The sequence below is a fragment of the Lepidochelys kempii genome, chromosome 6, assembly GCF_965140285.1.
Source record: "Lepidochelys kempii isolate rLepKem1 chromosome 6, rLepKem1.hap1, whole genome shotgun sequence".
NCBI lineage: Eukaryota > Metazoa > Chordata > Testudines > Cheloniidae > Lepidochelys > Lepidochelys kempii.
The window spans coordinates 37,840,822-37,859,575 of NC_136385.1; the positions used below are offsets into that span (position 1 = coordinate 37,840,822).

General features: G+C 42.1%; 1 protein-coding gene across 3 annotated transcripts in view; it reads right to left on the reverse strand.

Moving 5' to 3' along the window:
• Positions 1-18,754, reverse strand: part of GALNT18 (polypeptide N-acetylgalactosaminyltransferase 18) — a 389,415-nt gene that overhangs the window by 199,335 nt on the left and 171,326 nt on the right. For all 3 annotated transcript variants that reach the window (XM_073347598.1, XM_073347597.2, XM_073347599.2), the window contains exon 2: positions 2,086-2,278. In XM_073347598.1, the coding sequence (XP_073203699.1) occupies positions 2,086-2,278 (193 nt within the window). The remainder of the gene's footprint in view (positions 1-2,085; positions 2,279-18,754) is intronic.

Sequence of the window (18,754 nt, forward strand, 5' to 3'; positions counted from 1 at the left end):
GCCAGGCAAGTACCTGTCAAGAATTGTCTAGTTATTACTTAGTCCTGCCTTGAGAGCAGGGGATTGGACTAGATGACCTCTCGAGGTCCCTTCCAGTCCTACACTTCTATGAGCCTTTCTATTCCTTCCAGAAGTCTCTTATAAATATTGGCTATTATAACTCTGGAAATTCTTGTTATCTATATAAAGTGTCCAATTCTGTTTTGGAATCCTGTTACGTTCTTGGCCTCAATTATATCTTGTGGCAATAAGTTCCACAAACTACTTGTACATTGCCTGAAAACATATTTCATTTCACCAGTATTGAATTTCCCACACTTAATTGAATATTCCGTTGTTCTTGTATTGGGAGAAAGATCAGAAACATCTATGCATCCTGTCTTCTTTAGACCATTCATTATTTTGTAGTCATGGATCCAGAAGCATATTTTAAATTTTGACTGTGCAGAGTTAACTAAGGATCAAAACTGCCATGGAAATTACAAACACAATTCCCTGTAACCGGGATTTCTTTAAAAACCCCCACAGTAATAATTTTCTCTCAGACATAGTAACATTCATGCTCTCTGATTTTTTAATTTTTTATATTTAGAGTTTTAAAAAATTAAATTGAAATCCTTGAGGAGCATCATTTCATAAGAAAAAAAAAAGCACAAACGTGCTTCTATTCTGGCAAGAACATCTTGTTAGTCCTAGAAGATTTATTTTTTTCTAAATTAATTTACAATTAAAAAGGAACAGATTGTGCATAAAGATACTGCTAATGGATAAAACTAGAAGGCACATATAATTGCACAGGGCTTGATATCTTTTATGTTGCCACCGTATCAGATCTCAGATAGAGACATTTGTAATATCTAGATTCTGGATTGGTGCTGTGATCAAACCTTTTAATTGATTCTGGGTCATTTTTTTAAAATTTATTACTTTATCTAGTATATGGTACAATTTCTGTTTGCTTGTTTTACTTGTTGCAACATGTGGTTTAAAGACCTGAATAAGAAGCCAACTGGATCGCTTAATGAGTTGGTAATGAGACAAAGCCGTTCATGTCTAGATCACTGGTGCAAACCTAATCCTGGTTTGTATCAGCCAGTAGCGATTACTGTAATATCTGTTTGGGTGGATTGTGAGAAATCTATTTCTCTCCATCCAGTTTCCAGTAGACAAGTGTTCACATCAGAAACTTGGCACTTTTGTTTCTAGTGTAAGACGACCTGCCAAGGACTGAGTGGATAAGGAGACTTGACTCTACCACCTCTATAGGTGGTCCCACCAGAATAGGACCAAGATGCATTACCAGAGCAGTAATGTTTGTGCAGCCACTGGGCCCCATGCACCCTGACAGGGGGTGAGGAAACAACTGATTACTTAGCATGGGAGCAGCTTAGTCAACTAGCATGGTACCTCCCCCAGAGAACAGCCATTCTGAACTCCACCTGGGGTTCCACAGGAATTCTGCCAAGAGAGGCTACCCAAGAGATGCAATAAATCAGTAGTACATAGCCTGTGTGCACCACCTGAGCTGGCCAGCCTTGTCTGCTTTCTGATCTGTACCAGCCAGCTCTGGACTCCCCAGCTTTGAGTGGACCATTCCAACATGCACTCTGCACAATTCCAGGTGTACTTGCACTGTTGGGCTATCACTGCCTGGGTTCTACTAACTTCCAGTAACTGTAATTCTGATTCATTCAACTGTACCGACCACAGCTTCTGAATGGACTGCGGGTTAACACAAAAAAATTAAGCAGATTCTTCTCTGATAGATTGGGCTAAACAACAGAGCTCACTGACCAGGCTGTGCAGCATAAGTTACAGCTAGGATTTTCAAGGGGATTTAAGGGAGTTAGGCACTGACTGTCAATGGGAGTTTGGCACCTAACTTCCTTTGAAAATCTCAGCCTACACTTATTTCATAAAGCTCCTTCAATTCAGCCTGGGTAACCCATGCACCAGCACAGTAATGATATAATGTTTCATAACATTTCCAATTAAAAAGTGTGGGCTTGCTGTAGAACTTGGGAATTCTCCTAACCATTGGCATTTCGGGTATAGTTAATAGTAAGTTCAATTGAAAGCACTTACCCATTGGGCCTCAGGTCAGGTAGTGGCCTATCCAATGGTAGGCGATCACTCAAGTAAGCATTGTAGCCATAATACTGGAATTGTTTAAGGGCAATGCGTCTGTTTTCAGGACTGAGGTCCTGGCCCCAGTGAGCAAAGAGGGATGAGTCAGTGAAAGCTTCTGCAGGATTTTCTTCCAGCTTTGGTGGAGCTTCTATAAAACAAAACAAAAAAGAAAAAGATTTTTAGATCTTTAATTCAAAACAAGCAACTAGTCATTTTTAGAGCAGTACGAGAGGCATTATCTTAGGAATGCAACTTTCTTTGCTCAGAAAACAAAACTCTGCATAAAGCATATGGTTTCAGTTTACTGCAGCTTACAACTTTCTTCAGCCACTCAACCTTTGCATTCCAGGGCATTCATCAAGTAATATTTTTGTCACCATATAATATTTTCGTCCTGTGTGGCAGCATCTGTGCACCTAAAAACTATTCCAGTAAGAGAGATTCAGAAATGGGGGGGGAAGGGGGGAGGGAAGGAGCCCACAACATTTTATTCGTGATATGCTTGGCATCTAAAAAGAACTGTATCATAAATAAAAACACAGCATTTTCTCCCAAGATCTAACTGCCTATACAGTCTGTTAAACAGAACTTGTAAGACTATCTGTAATAGACCATCTGGTAACTCCAGTCAGTGTTACTCCTCTATTCTCAGGGGCCATACACAGCTAAAATTCTAACCTGACAACCATGCTTAAATATTTTCCTATTCTATTAAACACAGTATGAATGAAGGACGCAGTACCTCACCAGCCCTTAATTTGTCACAGTTAATTGTTGATTCACAAAAGAAAAGGGCACCGAAAAAGATCTTCATTTTTCTGAAAGTCCATATAGTTTATGAACAGCCTCCCTGGAGACATTAACAAGTACCCAGCTAAATAACAATATCTCATTTTTTAATACAGCTGCATTCGCAAATCATAGCACTTCATTAATGCAAGTCAGAATGTGTCTTTCCAGAAGATTTTAATGGAGTTTTCTGATGTCTCTGTTGTGCAGTAGATTCATCAGCGCTGTCTCCAGAGATGGTACAGTGTCACGCTCGACTCCTACACAATCACCTAGAGATCCAAAAGGCAACTTCAACCAGCAAGATGGAAACGTACAAAGAGAAACAGCTTGAGTAAAATGACATTTTCCATCACCTGGGATCATAACTCCCGACATGTGTCAGGAAGCCCATCCTTTTATCTTTTTTAACATAAATTGAGAAGATTAAGCTGTTAGCTTCCTGTGAGAAGCTCTTCTTTTTTCCCCTGACAACTCTGACAAGACACTAATGAAGGTCTGGTTACTTGCATTAGCTTCCAATCTCTGTAAATATGTAGCGTTTCTTAATCTGTCATGGCACTTTGTTACTGTTTGAGTGCTGAGATCAGCTCCATTTCACTTCAAGGATGAAAGACATGCTAAGCCCTCAATCAAACGAGAAAAGAGCTCTGACAGGCCTGCTACCCAACACATCAAGGTGATATCAGAACAGGATACAGAAAGCATGATCGAATATGACTTTGCAATGGCATTTCATTAGGAAAGATCAACTAATTCAGCTTAACAAAGAGCGTCACCTGAACAAGCTGCAAATTTGAGATGGACTGGTAGTTAAAAATTAACCTGCCTAAGAATCATAGCAACAGACAGTTGTTTCTTGACCATAACTCCCTGATCCCCCACAAGTAGTTTTTATGTATACAAATAATCGCATTAACCATAAAAGGACTACTTGCATGAGGATACCTCACATAGTAAGGCCTGCTGAGCCCACAGAATTCTTCTCACAGGTCAATGGGAACTGATGGTGCTCAGCACTTCTCAGGACCGTGCACATACACCTTGATTCAGGAAAATACTTCAGTACATGATTAACTTTAAGCACATGCTTAAATTATTTGGTGAATCAGGGTCTTAACTAGCAAATGAAAGAGGAGATCTACACCAGAATTTATGGCAGTTTATTTAGTGTCCATGAACGTGAGAGTTTCCTAAAGAGATTTGCTGTTTTCTTATTCATGTGGCAAAGTTATTTCCCTAGTGCTTGGAGTCTCCTTAGCCATGGATATAAACACAAAGGTTTTCAATACTCTCTCAGCTAAATAGACAAAATGTTATGGCTTTGCATACACAGAATGCCCATTACATTTTAATGTGCAGAACTAAGAGATAGCAGAGCTGCAGGGCTATGACAGCAAAAAAGACATGAATGAAAAATCACGAAAGAAGTAGGAAGACAGTTAAGAAGAGTACGGTAAACAGGAATCTGCTTTTAAAAATTCTAATAGCAACTTGAAAAGACCTATTTTAAGGGCCAGATCCTGCACTCAGATAAATGCTAAGCGGACAGTTAAGGGCAGAAATTGGCATGATGTAAATTTTGCATTGGGGAAAGGCATTAGATACATAGCTCTGTAGGCTAAAATATTCTATTTAGCCAAAGGTCACGTACGGGACAAGCAATATCAAGTCAAGCGTTTCCTTACTGTCTTGTTCATATGCCTCCACCTTGACCAGAAGGATCATCTCTAATACTGAGAGAGTACTTCACTTTCCAAACTCCTACCTCTACTGCAGACAATTATTACCGGTCACTTTGGGGGTAGATTATTGTGACCTGGACATCTTCCTAGGTATTGGAATTGGACTGAATTTAACAGGTCATTCACAAACATACAGCAAAACAGTATTCACATAGTAAGAAATTTGCCTCACTATTGGTCACAGGCCAGCCTTAAAACTTTGTGAAGAGATGAAATGTTGTGCATCCCATTACCTGGATTCTCCTATTTAGAGGCAGGACATTATGTAGCCTTCTCCATGCCTACTGCTCCTGTCCTCTTCCACATCCCTCCTCCCCCTAAACAGACTAATATGAAGATCAGCAATGGAGGTCTGCCTCCAAGTTGGGAAACTCTGCAAATATTTTGACAATTGTTTTTTATCTGTTACAAAACAAACATCCTGACCTAAAGGAGTATCACATTCTTCTAATCTTTGTAACAGACACCTTAATCAACACATTCAAGACAGAAAATTCCACTGAGAACACAATGGATTAGTCTTCAAAAGGTGAAAAGCAAATATGAGCAATTCACACTGTAAGAAGTTGACATTTCTGAAGTTATACATCAAGACTGGCTTCCCTCCTCCTCCCTTCCCTCCTACTCCCCATCCTGACATTTAAAGAAAAAGGTTGCGCTAATCTGGATTTCTCCAACTCGGACATGTTGTCTCTGAAGGTTTCAAAGTTTATATTCATTTATTATACTTCCGGCGTATGGCTGACTGATATATGATCTAGTCTAAACATCTCTTGCAAGCCAAAAAAGTAGCCCCCAATAAAGAAGTTGTAATTAAAAGGATGAGATTTGGGGTAATAGACAAATGCACCTGCATAGACTTGTAGCTACCAGAAAGTTCCTTTTCTATACAGCTTCATCCCAAGTAATCAAATACTGTCCTCACATTCACACTCAGCATTCACTGAATTTCAGCAAACATTGCCGAAAAAGTATTTCCTTAAGAGACTCACTAACCTCTTGCTATTTCTTAATTCAAGCAGCATTTGGCAATCAAAAAGTTAGGACCAAGACTCTTGCGCTACTGGATAGCTCTGATGATAACAACAGTTTTCAAAAAGAAAAGGAGTACTTGTGGCACCTTAGAGACTAACCAATTTATTTGAGCATACAGCTCACTGTAGCTCACGAAAGCTTATGCTCAAATAAATTGGTTAGTCTCTAAGGTGCCACAAGTCCTCCTTTTCTTTTTGCGAATACAGACTAACACGGCTGTTACTCTGGAACAGTTTTCAAAACTCTCACAAATCACTTGACCGTTTTTCATACACTGAGCAACCACTTCATTTCACTGTGAGTATAAGAGGAAAAAATAATAATGCTAGTAAAAAAATTATTGGTTATTGAATTCAAATGGATTTGAGCATGAATTTCTAATGGCAGAATGTGTCTCCCTTTATTTAGCTGAAAGTACTCAGGTAATAGAATCATAGGACTGCAAGGGACCTCGAGAGGTCAGCTAGTCCAGTACTCTGCACTTGTAGCAGGACTAAGTATTATCTAGACCATCCCTGACAGGTGTTTGTCTAGCCTACTCTTAAAAATCCCCAATGATGGAGATTCCATAACCTCCCTTGACAATTTATTCCAGTACTTAACTACCCTGACAATTAGGAAGTTTTCCCTAATGTCCAACCTAAACCTCCCTTGCTGCAATTTAAGCCCATTGCTTCTTGTCCTATCCTCAGAGGTTAAGAAGAACAATTTTTCTCCCTCTTCCTTGTAACAACCTTTTAACTACTTGAGGAGACACGATAACATTTTTCTTTTCCAGACTAAACAAACCCAATGTTTTCAATCTTCCCTCATGGGTCATGTTTTCTAGACCTTTAATCATTTTTACTGCTCTTCTCTGGACTTTCTCCAATTTGTCCACATCGTTCCTGAAATGTGGCACCCAGAACTGGACACAATACTCCAGTTGAGGCCTAATCAGTGCAGAGTAGAGTGGAAGAATTACTTCTTGTGTCTTGCTTACAGCACTCCTGCTAATACATCCCTGAATGATGTTTGCTTTTTCTCTTCTTTTACAACATCATTACACTGTTGACTCACGTTTACCTTACTATGTTTTTATCCTGTGCTGCTTTCTGGGCCATGGTTATTAGATCTGTAGCTAACTTCCATACTGAATTTCACTACTATTACTACTTCTAACCTCCCTAACTGCAGCTCCAAAGACAGAAATTCAGCCTCCTAGCTGTATTGTTCATTATGCTGTAGCTGGCAATATTCTCCCCATCTCCTCTCAGTCTGACTTTAGCTGGCTGCATGGTACATTACAGGGACGCTTGAGGTCAGAAGATATCAGCGAGAGCCGGCATGTACCTAACATCAAGATGTTTCCCTCTTCTTCATACTACAAAAATGAAACAAAAACAAAAACACCCAACATTTCTTAATCGCTTTGTTGTCAAATAAAGCCAAATCTTATTAAAAGGTATAGAAACCACTTGATTCAACGAAACTCCCATACCGTCCTCAATAAATATCCTCTGTCGCGGTTTTATTTGGGCTTTAAACACAAAACAAAACAAAAAAAACAAAGATACAAAAAAACATACGGCTTGCTGTTATCCCGGTAAGGTTAAATGTTCTTTTAGTAGCTTTCAATTCCGCATAACTAATTTGTAGTTATTTTTAGTAAACTGGGCCCCAGGTTGTAGTTATGACCCTGTGAGCTGGAATTCTCAACAAACAGGACGGGATTCCTCTCTCAATTTGCCGCACAGTTCCCAGGTTTTAATGGACCAGGTGATTCAAGGGGTTTCTCTCTATTCCAGCACGGAGAGGAAATTGGAGAAAATTGGAGGATTGGGCCAAAAGGAATCTGATGAGGTTCAATAAGGATAAGTGCAGGGTCCTGCACTTAGGACGGAAGAACCCAATGCACAGCTACAGACTAGGGACCGAATGGCTAGGCAGCAGTTCTGCGGAAAAGGACCTAGGGGCGACAGTGGACGAGAAGCTGGATATGAGTCAGCAGTGTGCCCTTGTTGCCAAGAAGGCCAATGGCATTTTGGGATGTATAAGTAGGGGCATAGCGAGCAGATCGAGGGATGTGATCGTTCCCCTCTATTTGACATTGGTGAGGCCTCATCTGGAGTACTGTGTCCAGTTTTGGGCCCCACACTACAAGAAGGATGTGGATAAATTGGAGAGAGTCCAGTGAAGGGCAACAAAAATGATTAGGGGACTGGAACACATGAGTTATGAGGAGAGGCTGAGGGAGCTGGGATTGTTTAGCCTGCAGAAGAGAAGAATGAGGGGGGATTTGATAGCTGCTTTCAACTACCTGAAAGGGGGTTCCAAAGAGGATGGCTCTAGACTGTTCTCAATGGTAGCAGATGACAGAACGAGGAGTAATGGTCTCAAGTTGCAGTGGGGGAGGTTTAGATTGGATATTAGGAAAAACTTTTTCACTAAGAGGGTGGTGAAACACTGGAATGCGTTACCTAGGGAGGTGGTAGAATCTCCTTCCTTAGAGGTTTTTAAGGTCAGGCTTGACAAAGCCCTGGCTGGGATGATTTAACTGGGAATTGGTCCTGCTTTGAGCAGGGGGTTGGACTAGATGACCTTCTGGGGTCCCTTCCAACCCTGATATTCTATGATTCTATGAAATATTGCATTGATGTGGCAGGAATGTGAGTATGAGTGCAGGTAGCTTTTCCCTGAAGTTACAGACAAATACATCACAGTGTAAAGCCAGAATAAATGGGCTTTGCACAGATGTACGCTACAGTGATCGAGATGATGGAATTCCCATCTACACCTTTGTTCTGGAAGAAGCTGCTGTGTTTCCTCTCTCTACACCTTTCCACACAGAAATTAGCCAGCGTGTCTGCATAGTCATCGATCCACTAGCCACCTCTCTACTCCCAAAAACCTGTGTCACTGCTGAGAGTTACCACAAAGAATTTCTCTGACATACAGGGTTGTGTGTAGTCTCTTCACACTCTTCTGTACTGTGCCAGCCCTCCCTCCCCGCTCCTCACTCACACAGAATCTGGGAGGGTGCTTCCCCCAGTGCAGACACACAGACAAGCACGAGCTCTGCTCAAACTAGCATGCAAAAAAATAGTACTGTGTCCATGGAAGCTCAGTTCTAGCCACTAGAGTACATACCCAGTGAATTGGGCTGAACTGTACTCAGGTGGCTTGCCCATGTCACCCTGTGGCTACACCACCATTTTTAGCATACTAGCTTGAGCAGGGCTAGCATATCTCTCTACCCACACTGGGAAGCATCCTCCCACAACTGCACAGATGTGCACTCACTCTCTAAGCCATTCTGCGGTTAGGGGTGTGGATGAAACAGTATTTTGACCAAATGACATATGGACCACCTAAAAACTCCATTGATCACAACAGTCCATTGATCACAATAGACACTATTTTATTTACTGTTTAAGCAGACTTTTAGCTCATATCTGATAACTTCATGGATTACTTTTCAAGTGATATATGGCAATAATTACAGAATTCTTATACCCACCTACTCCACACTTATATGGACTAAAAGATGTTTTTCTTGGAAGTTATAATGACCCTGCATTTATGAAGGTCCTTTAACCCAACCTTCTTCACAGACATCACTAATCTCCCAAAAACAAACTTCCCACATGAAGCCTTTGAACAAGAGGAGAAACAAAAGCAAAATTAGTTCTATTCTTAGTTAGATTTATGACAGTAGCACTTAAGAGCCTTAGCTATGGACCAGGACCTCATTGTGTTAGGTGTTGGACAAACAGAACAGAAAGAGTACGCCTGCTCCACCAGCAAGAGGTGTGTTTGTCTTACTGAGCCGAGTAGCTGTGCGATCCTATTATAGTCTCCATTTCCCTTCTTTTCTCTTCCCCCATTTTTGGGTCTGTTTATTACCTTATTCTGCCCTCTCAATTTTAGCTCTTCCAGGTAGGGACCTTGTCTCTACTTGTGCCTCTGAGGCACCTAGCACAACTGGGTGCTCAAAAAACATACAACTGTAAGGTTTTCAGAATAGGGACATAGTGGGTGAAATTTCACCCACTGACTTATTTGTCTGGAAAGATCTGTGCATGTTTACGGTATCATTTAATAGTTAATAACTGATCTTACAAACTATATTTAGGAGTGGCTTTGCCCACTACTGAAATCTAACCACCTCTGGGAAGGAACAGGGAAATCAGTTAACACCACACAACAACATTAGGGACTGTTTAAGAAGGAAGTGAAGAATATTGTACCCGATTGCAATTAGAGTAAGTATTTAGGGACAATAAGCAAAATGCAATTATGTAAGTTGAAACATGCCCAAAACTGTGCCAGGGGATTTTTCTAACCCACTAGAGCAGACTTCACTTTTACACCTCATCTGAAAGATGCTAACCTCAGCAACACACTGCCATCTAATATGGAAGGCAGTAGTTTACGACCGACTAAGAAAGGTAGAAAGCCTCTGCTTAGTCCCTAGTATAATTTTGTGGTGCAGCTACACATTCCTTGTTTATTTCCCATGCAAGCACTGATCCACTCCAACCAGGCTTCGTTTCTATTTTCTAAGAATTGTCACAACTTCAGCTACTGCTTAAAGTTTGGCCCTCGTTGGTGGGAAATATGTTAGTGGCCTCAATTTGCTAATGGATGACTGTAATCACTGACAACCGGCACAATTATAGGCAGCCTTAGCAGACTGAATGAGTATGGGAACTGACCTACCTTCTCACTTTTATGGAGGAAGCACCACTGAAGGGGTTGATGCATATTGGCAGTAATGCAGATGCAAGGTAACATTTTCAGAAGCACCTCAGTGACTTAGGCCTGGTCTACACCAGGAAATCCACACCCCTAAGCAACGGAGTTAAACCAACCTAACTCCTGGTGTAGACAGCACTAAGCCGATGGGAGAATTCTCCCACTGACCTAGGTACTGCCTCTTGGCATAGGTAGTGTCTTCACTGAAGCGCTAGAGTAGCGCAACTGTACCGCTGCAGTGTTAAGTGTAGACAAGCCCTTAAAAGCCTAAGTCCCATTTATTTTCATTAGGACAAAGGCACTTTTGAAAGTTTTACTTGGAATCTTGCATTGCAGTTGTCTGTGTTGTACCCTGATCTGTCCACAGAAGGCTTTAACCTTCCAGGATTTTAAAACAAATTAAAAGAAAATGGTCTCTCATTCAATATGCAGTTACGGTTGACAATTGCCTGGCTGGTAGAAGAATTGTTGAGACAGCCTTGAAAAAGAACAAGAATAACTGAGCTCATAACGTCACAAGTAGGAATACTGCATGTGCTCCATTGTCTTCTGTGCTGCATCATCTGGAATAATAATGTTGCCACCACTAGTCATTCTTTTCTGTAAATTATTTATTTGCTTAAGCTGTACAATGTATCACTTTCCCCCAGTTTATTATTTATGCTAAATTGGTTCTCTCTGTTAACATGTTTTTCATTATTTCTCCATAAGAAATACTATTTCACTTTGAATTTTCATCATACAGAAGCTGGGGTTTTTTAATTATTACAAATGCTGTTCTAAGAATAGCACAATAAGTTCTCGAAGTTAAGCACCAACAGAGGAAATGTGTGTGAAATTTGCAGCAGAAAGGTCACTAATAAAGAGTTGGGATTATGGTGTGACGTTGCAAAGCTACAGTAATTAATTAGAAGCAAAGGTAATATCACTGTATGATGGGCTAGTGAGACTAGCAAGGCCACATATACAACTCGAAGTACACGGTTTCAAAATTCCATCTCCTGTCAGGCTGCTGCTGAGAAGAATGAAAGTAAAACACAATTAAATACAGAAGTATACATAGGATACAGAAGGACCTAGACCAATTGGAAGATTGGGCCAAAAGGAATCTGATGAGGTTCAATAAGGATAAGTGCAGGGTCCTGCACTTAGGACGGAAGAACCCAATGCACAGCTACAGACTAGGGACCGAATGGCTAGGCAGCAGTTCTGCGGAAAAGGACCTAGGGGTGACAGTGGACGAGAAGCTGGATATGAGTCAGCAGTGTGCCCTTGTTGCCAAGAAGGCCAATGGCATTTTGGGATGTATAAGTAGGGGCATAGCGAGCAGATCGAGGGACGTGATCGTTCCCCTCTATTCGACATTGGTGAGGCCTCATCTGGAGTACTGTGTCCAGTTTTGGGCCCCACACTACAAGAAGGATGTGGATAAATTGGAGAGAGTCCAGTGAAGGGCAACAAAAATGATTAGGGGACTGGAACACATGAGTTATGAGGAGAGGCTGAGGGAGCTGGGATTGTTTAGCCTGCAGAAGAGAAGAATGAGGGGGGATTTGATAGCTGCTTTCAACTACCTGAAAGGGGGTTCCAAAGAGGATGGCTCTAGACTGTTCTCAATGGTAGCAGATGACAGAACGAGGAGTAATGGTCTCAAGTTGCAGTGGGGGAGGTTTAGATTGGATATTAGGAAAAACTTTTTCACTAAGAGGGTGGTGAAACACTGGAATGCGTTACCTAGGGAGGTGGTAGAATCTCCTTCCTTAGAGGTTTTTAAGGTCAGGCTTGACAAAGCCCTGGCTGGGATGATTTAACTGGGAATTGGTCCTGCTTTGAGCAGGGGGTTGGACTAGATGACCTTCTGGGGTCCCTTCCAACCCTGATATTCTATGATTCTATGATTCTAAGTAGACGGGGGTCATTTTGCTCTTCTCCCCAAATGAGTTCTTCTAGGCACATGATGGTTAAGGCTATGATTTAGTCACAGAGGTCACGGATTCTGTGACTTTACCGGACCTCCGTGACTTCTTCAGTTATCAGCAGCTGAAGCTGTGGCTGGAGCCGTGGCTGGGGCTGGAACCAGGGCTATGCTCCCCACATAGCCCTATGGTGGGGGGGTCTTTGCCAGGGCCATGCGCCCCTGCCCCGCGGCTTCTGCGGTGGGGGGCTGCAACTGGGGCTGTGCGCCTCTTGTCGCCTCTGCCGTGGCTTGTACCGTTATTTTTAGTAAAAGTCACGGCGACAAACTGAAATTCACAGTGCCATGACCTTTACTAAAAATAACCGTGACACAATCTTAGCTTTAATGATGGTGTATTGAGAAGCATCCATTTTTGCCCAGCCTCATGTAAGCTGACCCTTGCTCCAGAAGGATTGCCATAAACTGGATTGCCAATCAAATAGGAAGATCAAGAGGGGAGAAGACAGCATCCCCAGGATAAAGAGATGAAGTAATAAGGCTGAGAAGGCATCTAAACCAGAGAATTAAACAAGACATTGCCCCCTAAAAACTAACAAATGAGGGATATAATGAAGAACAACAATAATACGTGGTGCAGCAAAAACGTCAGCTAGTGTGGAAATGCCTTCCATGGTGTTAGAGCCGCTTTCCAAGTCATGCTCTGTATCATTACACTGCTGATTTTAGTAAGTGTCAGTAACAAGAAAGGAAAGACCGTAAGCCAGATAAAACTCTAGATCTACAAGAAGATCTGCATTTCAGCTAAAGACAGGTAGGCAGGAGTTCTCAAAACTTCACTGGGCCACAACCCCCTTCTGACAACAAAAATTACTACATGATTACTACATTCGGGGTGGGGGGGAAACGCACAAAGCCAAAGCCCAAGGAACCAACTAGGGGTGGAGCTCTTCTTGACCTGCTGCTCACAAACCAGGAAGAATTAGTAAGGGAAGCAAAAGTGGATGGGAACCTGGGAGGCAGCGACCATGAGATGGTCAAGTTCAGGATCCTGACACAAGGAAGAAAGGCAAGCAGCAGAATACAGACCCTGGACTTCAGAAAAGCAGACTTTGACTCCCTCAGGGAACTGATGGTCAAGATCCCCTGGGAGAATAACATGAGGGGGAAAGGAATCCAGGAGAGCTGGCTGTATTTTGAAGAATCCTTATTGAGGTTACAGGGACAAACGATCCCGATGTGTACAAAGAATAGTAAATATGGCAGGCGACCAGCTTGGCTTAACAGTGAAATCCTTGCTGATCTTAAAACACAAAAAAGAGGCTTACAAGAAGTGGAAGATTGGACAAATGACCAGGGATAAGTATATAAATATTGCTCGGGCATGTAGGAATGAAATCAGGAAGGCTAAATCACACCTGGAGTTGCAGCTAGCGAGGGATGTTAAGAGTAACAAGAAAGGTTTCTTCAGGTATGTTGGCAAGAAGAAGAAAGCCAAGGAAAGTATGGGCCCCTTACTAAATGAGGGAGGCAACCTAGTGACAGAGGATGTGGAAAAACTAATGTACTCAATGTACTCCTAATGTACTCAATGCTTTCTTTGCCTCTGTCTTCACGAACAAGGTCAGCTCCCAGACTACTGCACTGGGCAGCACAGCATGGGGAGGAGGTGGCCAGCCCTCTGTGAAGGAAGAAGTGGTTCGGGACTATTTAGAAAAACTGGACGTACACAAGTCCACGGGGCTGGATGCGTTGCATCCGAGAGTGCTAAAGGAATTGGCGGATGTGATTGCAGAGCCATTGGCTATTATCTTTGAAAACTCATGGCGATCGGGGGAAGCCCCAGAAGATTGGAAAAAGGCTAATGTAGTGCCCATCTTTAAAAAAAGGGAAGAAGGATGATCCTGGGAACTACAGGCTGGTCAGCCTCACCTCAGTCCCCGGAAAAATCATGGAGCATGTCCTCAAGGAATCAATTCTGAAGCACTTAGACGAGAGGAAAGTGATCAGGAACAATCAGCATGGATTCACCAAGGGAAAGTCATGCCTGACTAATCTAATTGCCTTCTATGATGAGATAAATGGTTCTGTGGATGAAGGGAAAGCAGTGGACGTGTTATTCCTTGACTTCAGCAAAGCTTTTGACACGGTCTCCCACAGTATTTTTGTCAGCAAGTTAAAGAAGTATGGGCTGGAGGGATGCACTACAAGGTGGGAAGAAAGTTGGCTAGATTGTCAGGCTCAGCAGGTAATGATCAATGGCTCCATGTCTAGTTGGCAGCCGGTATCTAGCGGAGTGCCCCAAGGGTCGGTCCTGGGGCCAGTTTTGTTCAATATCTTCACAAATGATCTGGAGGATGGTGTGGATTGCACCCTCAGCAAGTTTGCGGATGACACTAAACTGGGAGAAGTGGTAGATACGCTGGAGGGTAGGGATAGGATACAGAGGGACCTAGACAAATTGGAGGATTGGGCCAAAAGGAATCTGATGAGGTTCAACAAGGACAAGTGCAGAGTCCTGCACTTAGAATGGAAGAATCCAATGCACCGCTACAGACTATGGACCGAATGGCTAGGCAGCAGTTCTGCAGAGAAGGACCTAGGGGTGGACGAGAAGCTGGATATGAGTCAACAGTGTGCCCTTGTTGCCAAGAAGGCCAATGGCATTTTGGGGTATATAAGTAGGGGCATTGCTAGCAGATCGAGGGATGTGATCGTTCCCCTCTATTCGACATTGGTGAGGCCTCGTCTGGAGTACTGTGTCCAGTTTTGGGCCCCACACTACAAGAAGGATGTGGAGAAATTGGAGAGAGTCCAGCGAAGGGTAACAAAAGTGATTAGGGGACTGGAACACATGAGTTATGAGGAGAGGCTGAGGGAACTGGGATTGTTTAGTCTACGGAAGAGAAGGGGGGAGCTGAGAATGAGGGGGGATTTGATAGCTGCTTTTAACTACCTGATCCAAAGAGGATGGATCTAGACTATTCTCAGTGATAGCAGGTGACAGGACAAGGAGTAATGGTCTCAAGTTGCAGTGGGGGAGGTTTAGGTTGGATATTAGGAAAAACTTTTTCACTAGGAGGGTGGTGAAACACTGGAATGAGTTACCTAGGGAGGTGGTGGAATCCCCTTCCTTAGAAGTTTTTAAGGTCAGGCTTGACAAAGCCCTGGCTGGGATGATTTAGTTGGGATTGGTCCTGCTCTGGGCAGGGGGTTGGACTAGATGGCCTCCAGAGGTCCCTTCCAACTCTGTTATTCTATGATTCTATGATTCCAGCCCCAGGCCAGGGAGCCTGTAACCTGAGCCCCACCGCCCAGGGCTGAAGCCACCGGACTTCAGCTTTGGCCCCAGGCAGTGGGGCTCGGGCTTCGGTTTTGGCCCCGGACCCCAGCAAGTCTAAGCCAGCCTTGGTGACCCCATTAAAATGGGGTCCCGACCCACTTTGGGGTCCTGACCCACAGTTTGGGATCCTCAGCTATAGAGGAATGCCAGCTATTTAACAAATCTAAGCAAATCCATGTGTAGTATGTTCTTTGCGAATGAAACATGTTGGAACAGGTGCCTGTATTTGACCAAGAAGCCTTTGATCACATGTTCTTTTCCCTCCTCCATTTGTATTTTCAGTCTAGAATTGAAAACAAGGAATATATGGTGATTAAAACTACAGTCTATGAATCAGGTACTTGCCCAAGCTCAGTGGAATGAGGATGTAAATCTAAGTGGACTGCCATCAAAGACAAATAAAACTTCAGCCCTTTTTGTCAGAGATTTTATAATTGTGTTATTTGTCAGTGATTTTTTGATCTTTAGCAACCAGAGATTTGGAAAGTGAAGATAAACTCTTGTTTCCAGGGTTTTTGTACCTGTGTTGGTCTCAGGATATTAGAGAGAGAAGGGGAGTTATTTTTTATTAGACCAACTTCTACTCGTGAAGGACCTTTTGAGTGTACAGAGTTCTTCTTCGGGTCTAGGAAAAGTATTCCCAGTCTTACAGCTAAACACGAGGTGGAAGAAACTGTTTAGCATAAGGCATAAATACATCTTGAAAGAGATCATTTAAGGCGAAGTGGGCAGTTAACTCCTCTGTAGCTTTAAGACAGAGGAGGGGTAGTGGGTTACAGGTAATGAGCCATAAATCCAGTGCTTTTATTGAGTGCAAGATTTTTAGTGTCTACAGAGTTATTAATTTAAGCTCCTAGGTTCATCTTTTGAATGTGTTGTGCAGATTTCCTTTCACGATGAGGACTGAGAGGTCAGATATGGAATGATCATTTTATGAGGAGTGTTCGCCCATAGGCCAGTCCTTGCTTACAGACAGCCCCCCAACGTGAAGCAAATACTCACCAGCAAACACACACCACACAACAGAACCACTAACCCAGGAACCTATCCTTGCAACAAAGCCCGTTGCCAACTCTGTCCACATATCTATTCAGGGGACACCATCATAGGGCCCAATCACATCAGCCACACTATCAGAGGCTCGTTCACCTGCACATCTACCAAATGTGATATATGCCATCATGTGCCAGCAATGCCCCTCTGGCATGTACATTGGTCAAACTGGACAGTCTCTACGTAAAAGAATAAATGGACACAAATCAGATGTCAAGAATTATAACATTCATAAGCCAGTCGGAGAACACTTCAATCTCTTTGGTCACTCGATTACAGACCTAAAAGTTGCAATTCTTCAACAAAAAAACTTCAAAAACAGACTCCAACGAGAGACTGCTGAATTGGAATTAATTAGCAAACTAGATACAATTAACTTAGGCTTGAATAGAGACTGGGAGTGGATGGGTCATTACACAAAGTAAACTATTTCCCCATGTTTATTCCCCTCTACACACACACAGTTCCTCAGACGTTCTTGTCAACTGCTGGAAATGTCCCACCTTGATTATCACTACAAAAGGTCCCGTCCCGTCCCCCCCGCTCTCCTGCTGGTAATAGCTCACCTTAAGTGATCACTCTCGTTACATTGTATATTGTAACACCCATTGTTTCATGTTCTCTATGTATATAAATCTCCCCACTGTATTTTTCACTGAATGCATCCGATGAAGTGAGCTGTAGCTCACAAAAGCTTATGCTCAAATAAATTGGTTAGTCTCTAAGGTCCCACAAGTACTCCTTTTCTTTTTATGGTGTTTTTGTTTATCATTTTTCTGTGCGAGTTAGAGAGCATAGTGATTGTCTCGTTTCACCCACAAAGTTATTATTGGGCAGTTAAGTACACTGGATGAATGCAGCTCATTGGCATAGGCCTGTGTAGGACCAATGGATCTTGAAAGGCGTGTTGTGCGGGACATTAATCAGTGTAGCAGTGGAGATATATCTGCAGATTTTGCATCTGCTATTATTGCAGGGTCTGGTGCTACTTTGAATTAGCATGTCCTGGTCTGTGGAAAGCTTGTTTCAGATGACAAACTTGGCAGGTTGTTTCAAGGCAAGAAGAGGGGGTTCAGGAAAGATTTGTTTTAAGGATGTTTCCCCACTAAGTATGGGTTGTAACTGTTTCATGATAACCCATGTGTATTCCAGTGTGGGATGGTAGGTGACAAGTAGAGGTAAGCAGTCATAGGAGTCTTTTTATTCCATATTGAAGCAGGTTCTCTTGGGGTATTTGGGTGGCCCATTAAATGATGTAGTCTACTTCTCTGGTGGAGTGTCCTTGTTTGGTGAAGGTGGTTTTAAGCGTGTTAAGGTATGCGTCCTGGACTTTCTCCTCAGAGCATGTTCTGTTGTATGTGACTGCCTGGCTACAGATTACAGAATTCTTCATATGTATGGAGTAGTTACTGGATCTGTGAAGGTAAGTGTGGTGATCCTTTGGTTTGTGTACATAGTTTGCTGTAGAGTTCCATTGCTGAAGCTGACTGAGGCATGAGAGAACATGATCTATTAGCTCTAAAAGCTTAAAGGACATGGTGACCAGAAACAATCACTTTCAGTTCACTACCTACAGATAATACTTCCTTTGTCCAATAAATCAGCTAGTTTTAAATGCAAAACATGTTTTGTTAATTTTTTTTCCCTTATGTACCCAGCACATGTAAGGTAGTTTTATTTAACTAATAAACAGTTTTAAAATGCTATTTTTATGCATTAATTGAATTCCAATTTCCATCCAAATGCAACTTAACAAAAAATTAATCTAGTAAATAAGAAATGCACTCACCATATTCTATCAAAATAAAAATGTAAAACTTAATATGAAAGTGTAAGCTTAAATAAATATGTATAGATGTAGTTTATCCTCTAGTTAGCAAAAATAAGTACCAAATTTGTGTAAAGGCTATATTACATTGCAAATCTACATGTTTTAATGATTACCAACAAATGAGAAACTTTTCTTTACGAAACTAACTAAAATATATAAATGCAAAACAATTAAAA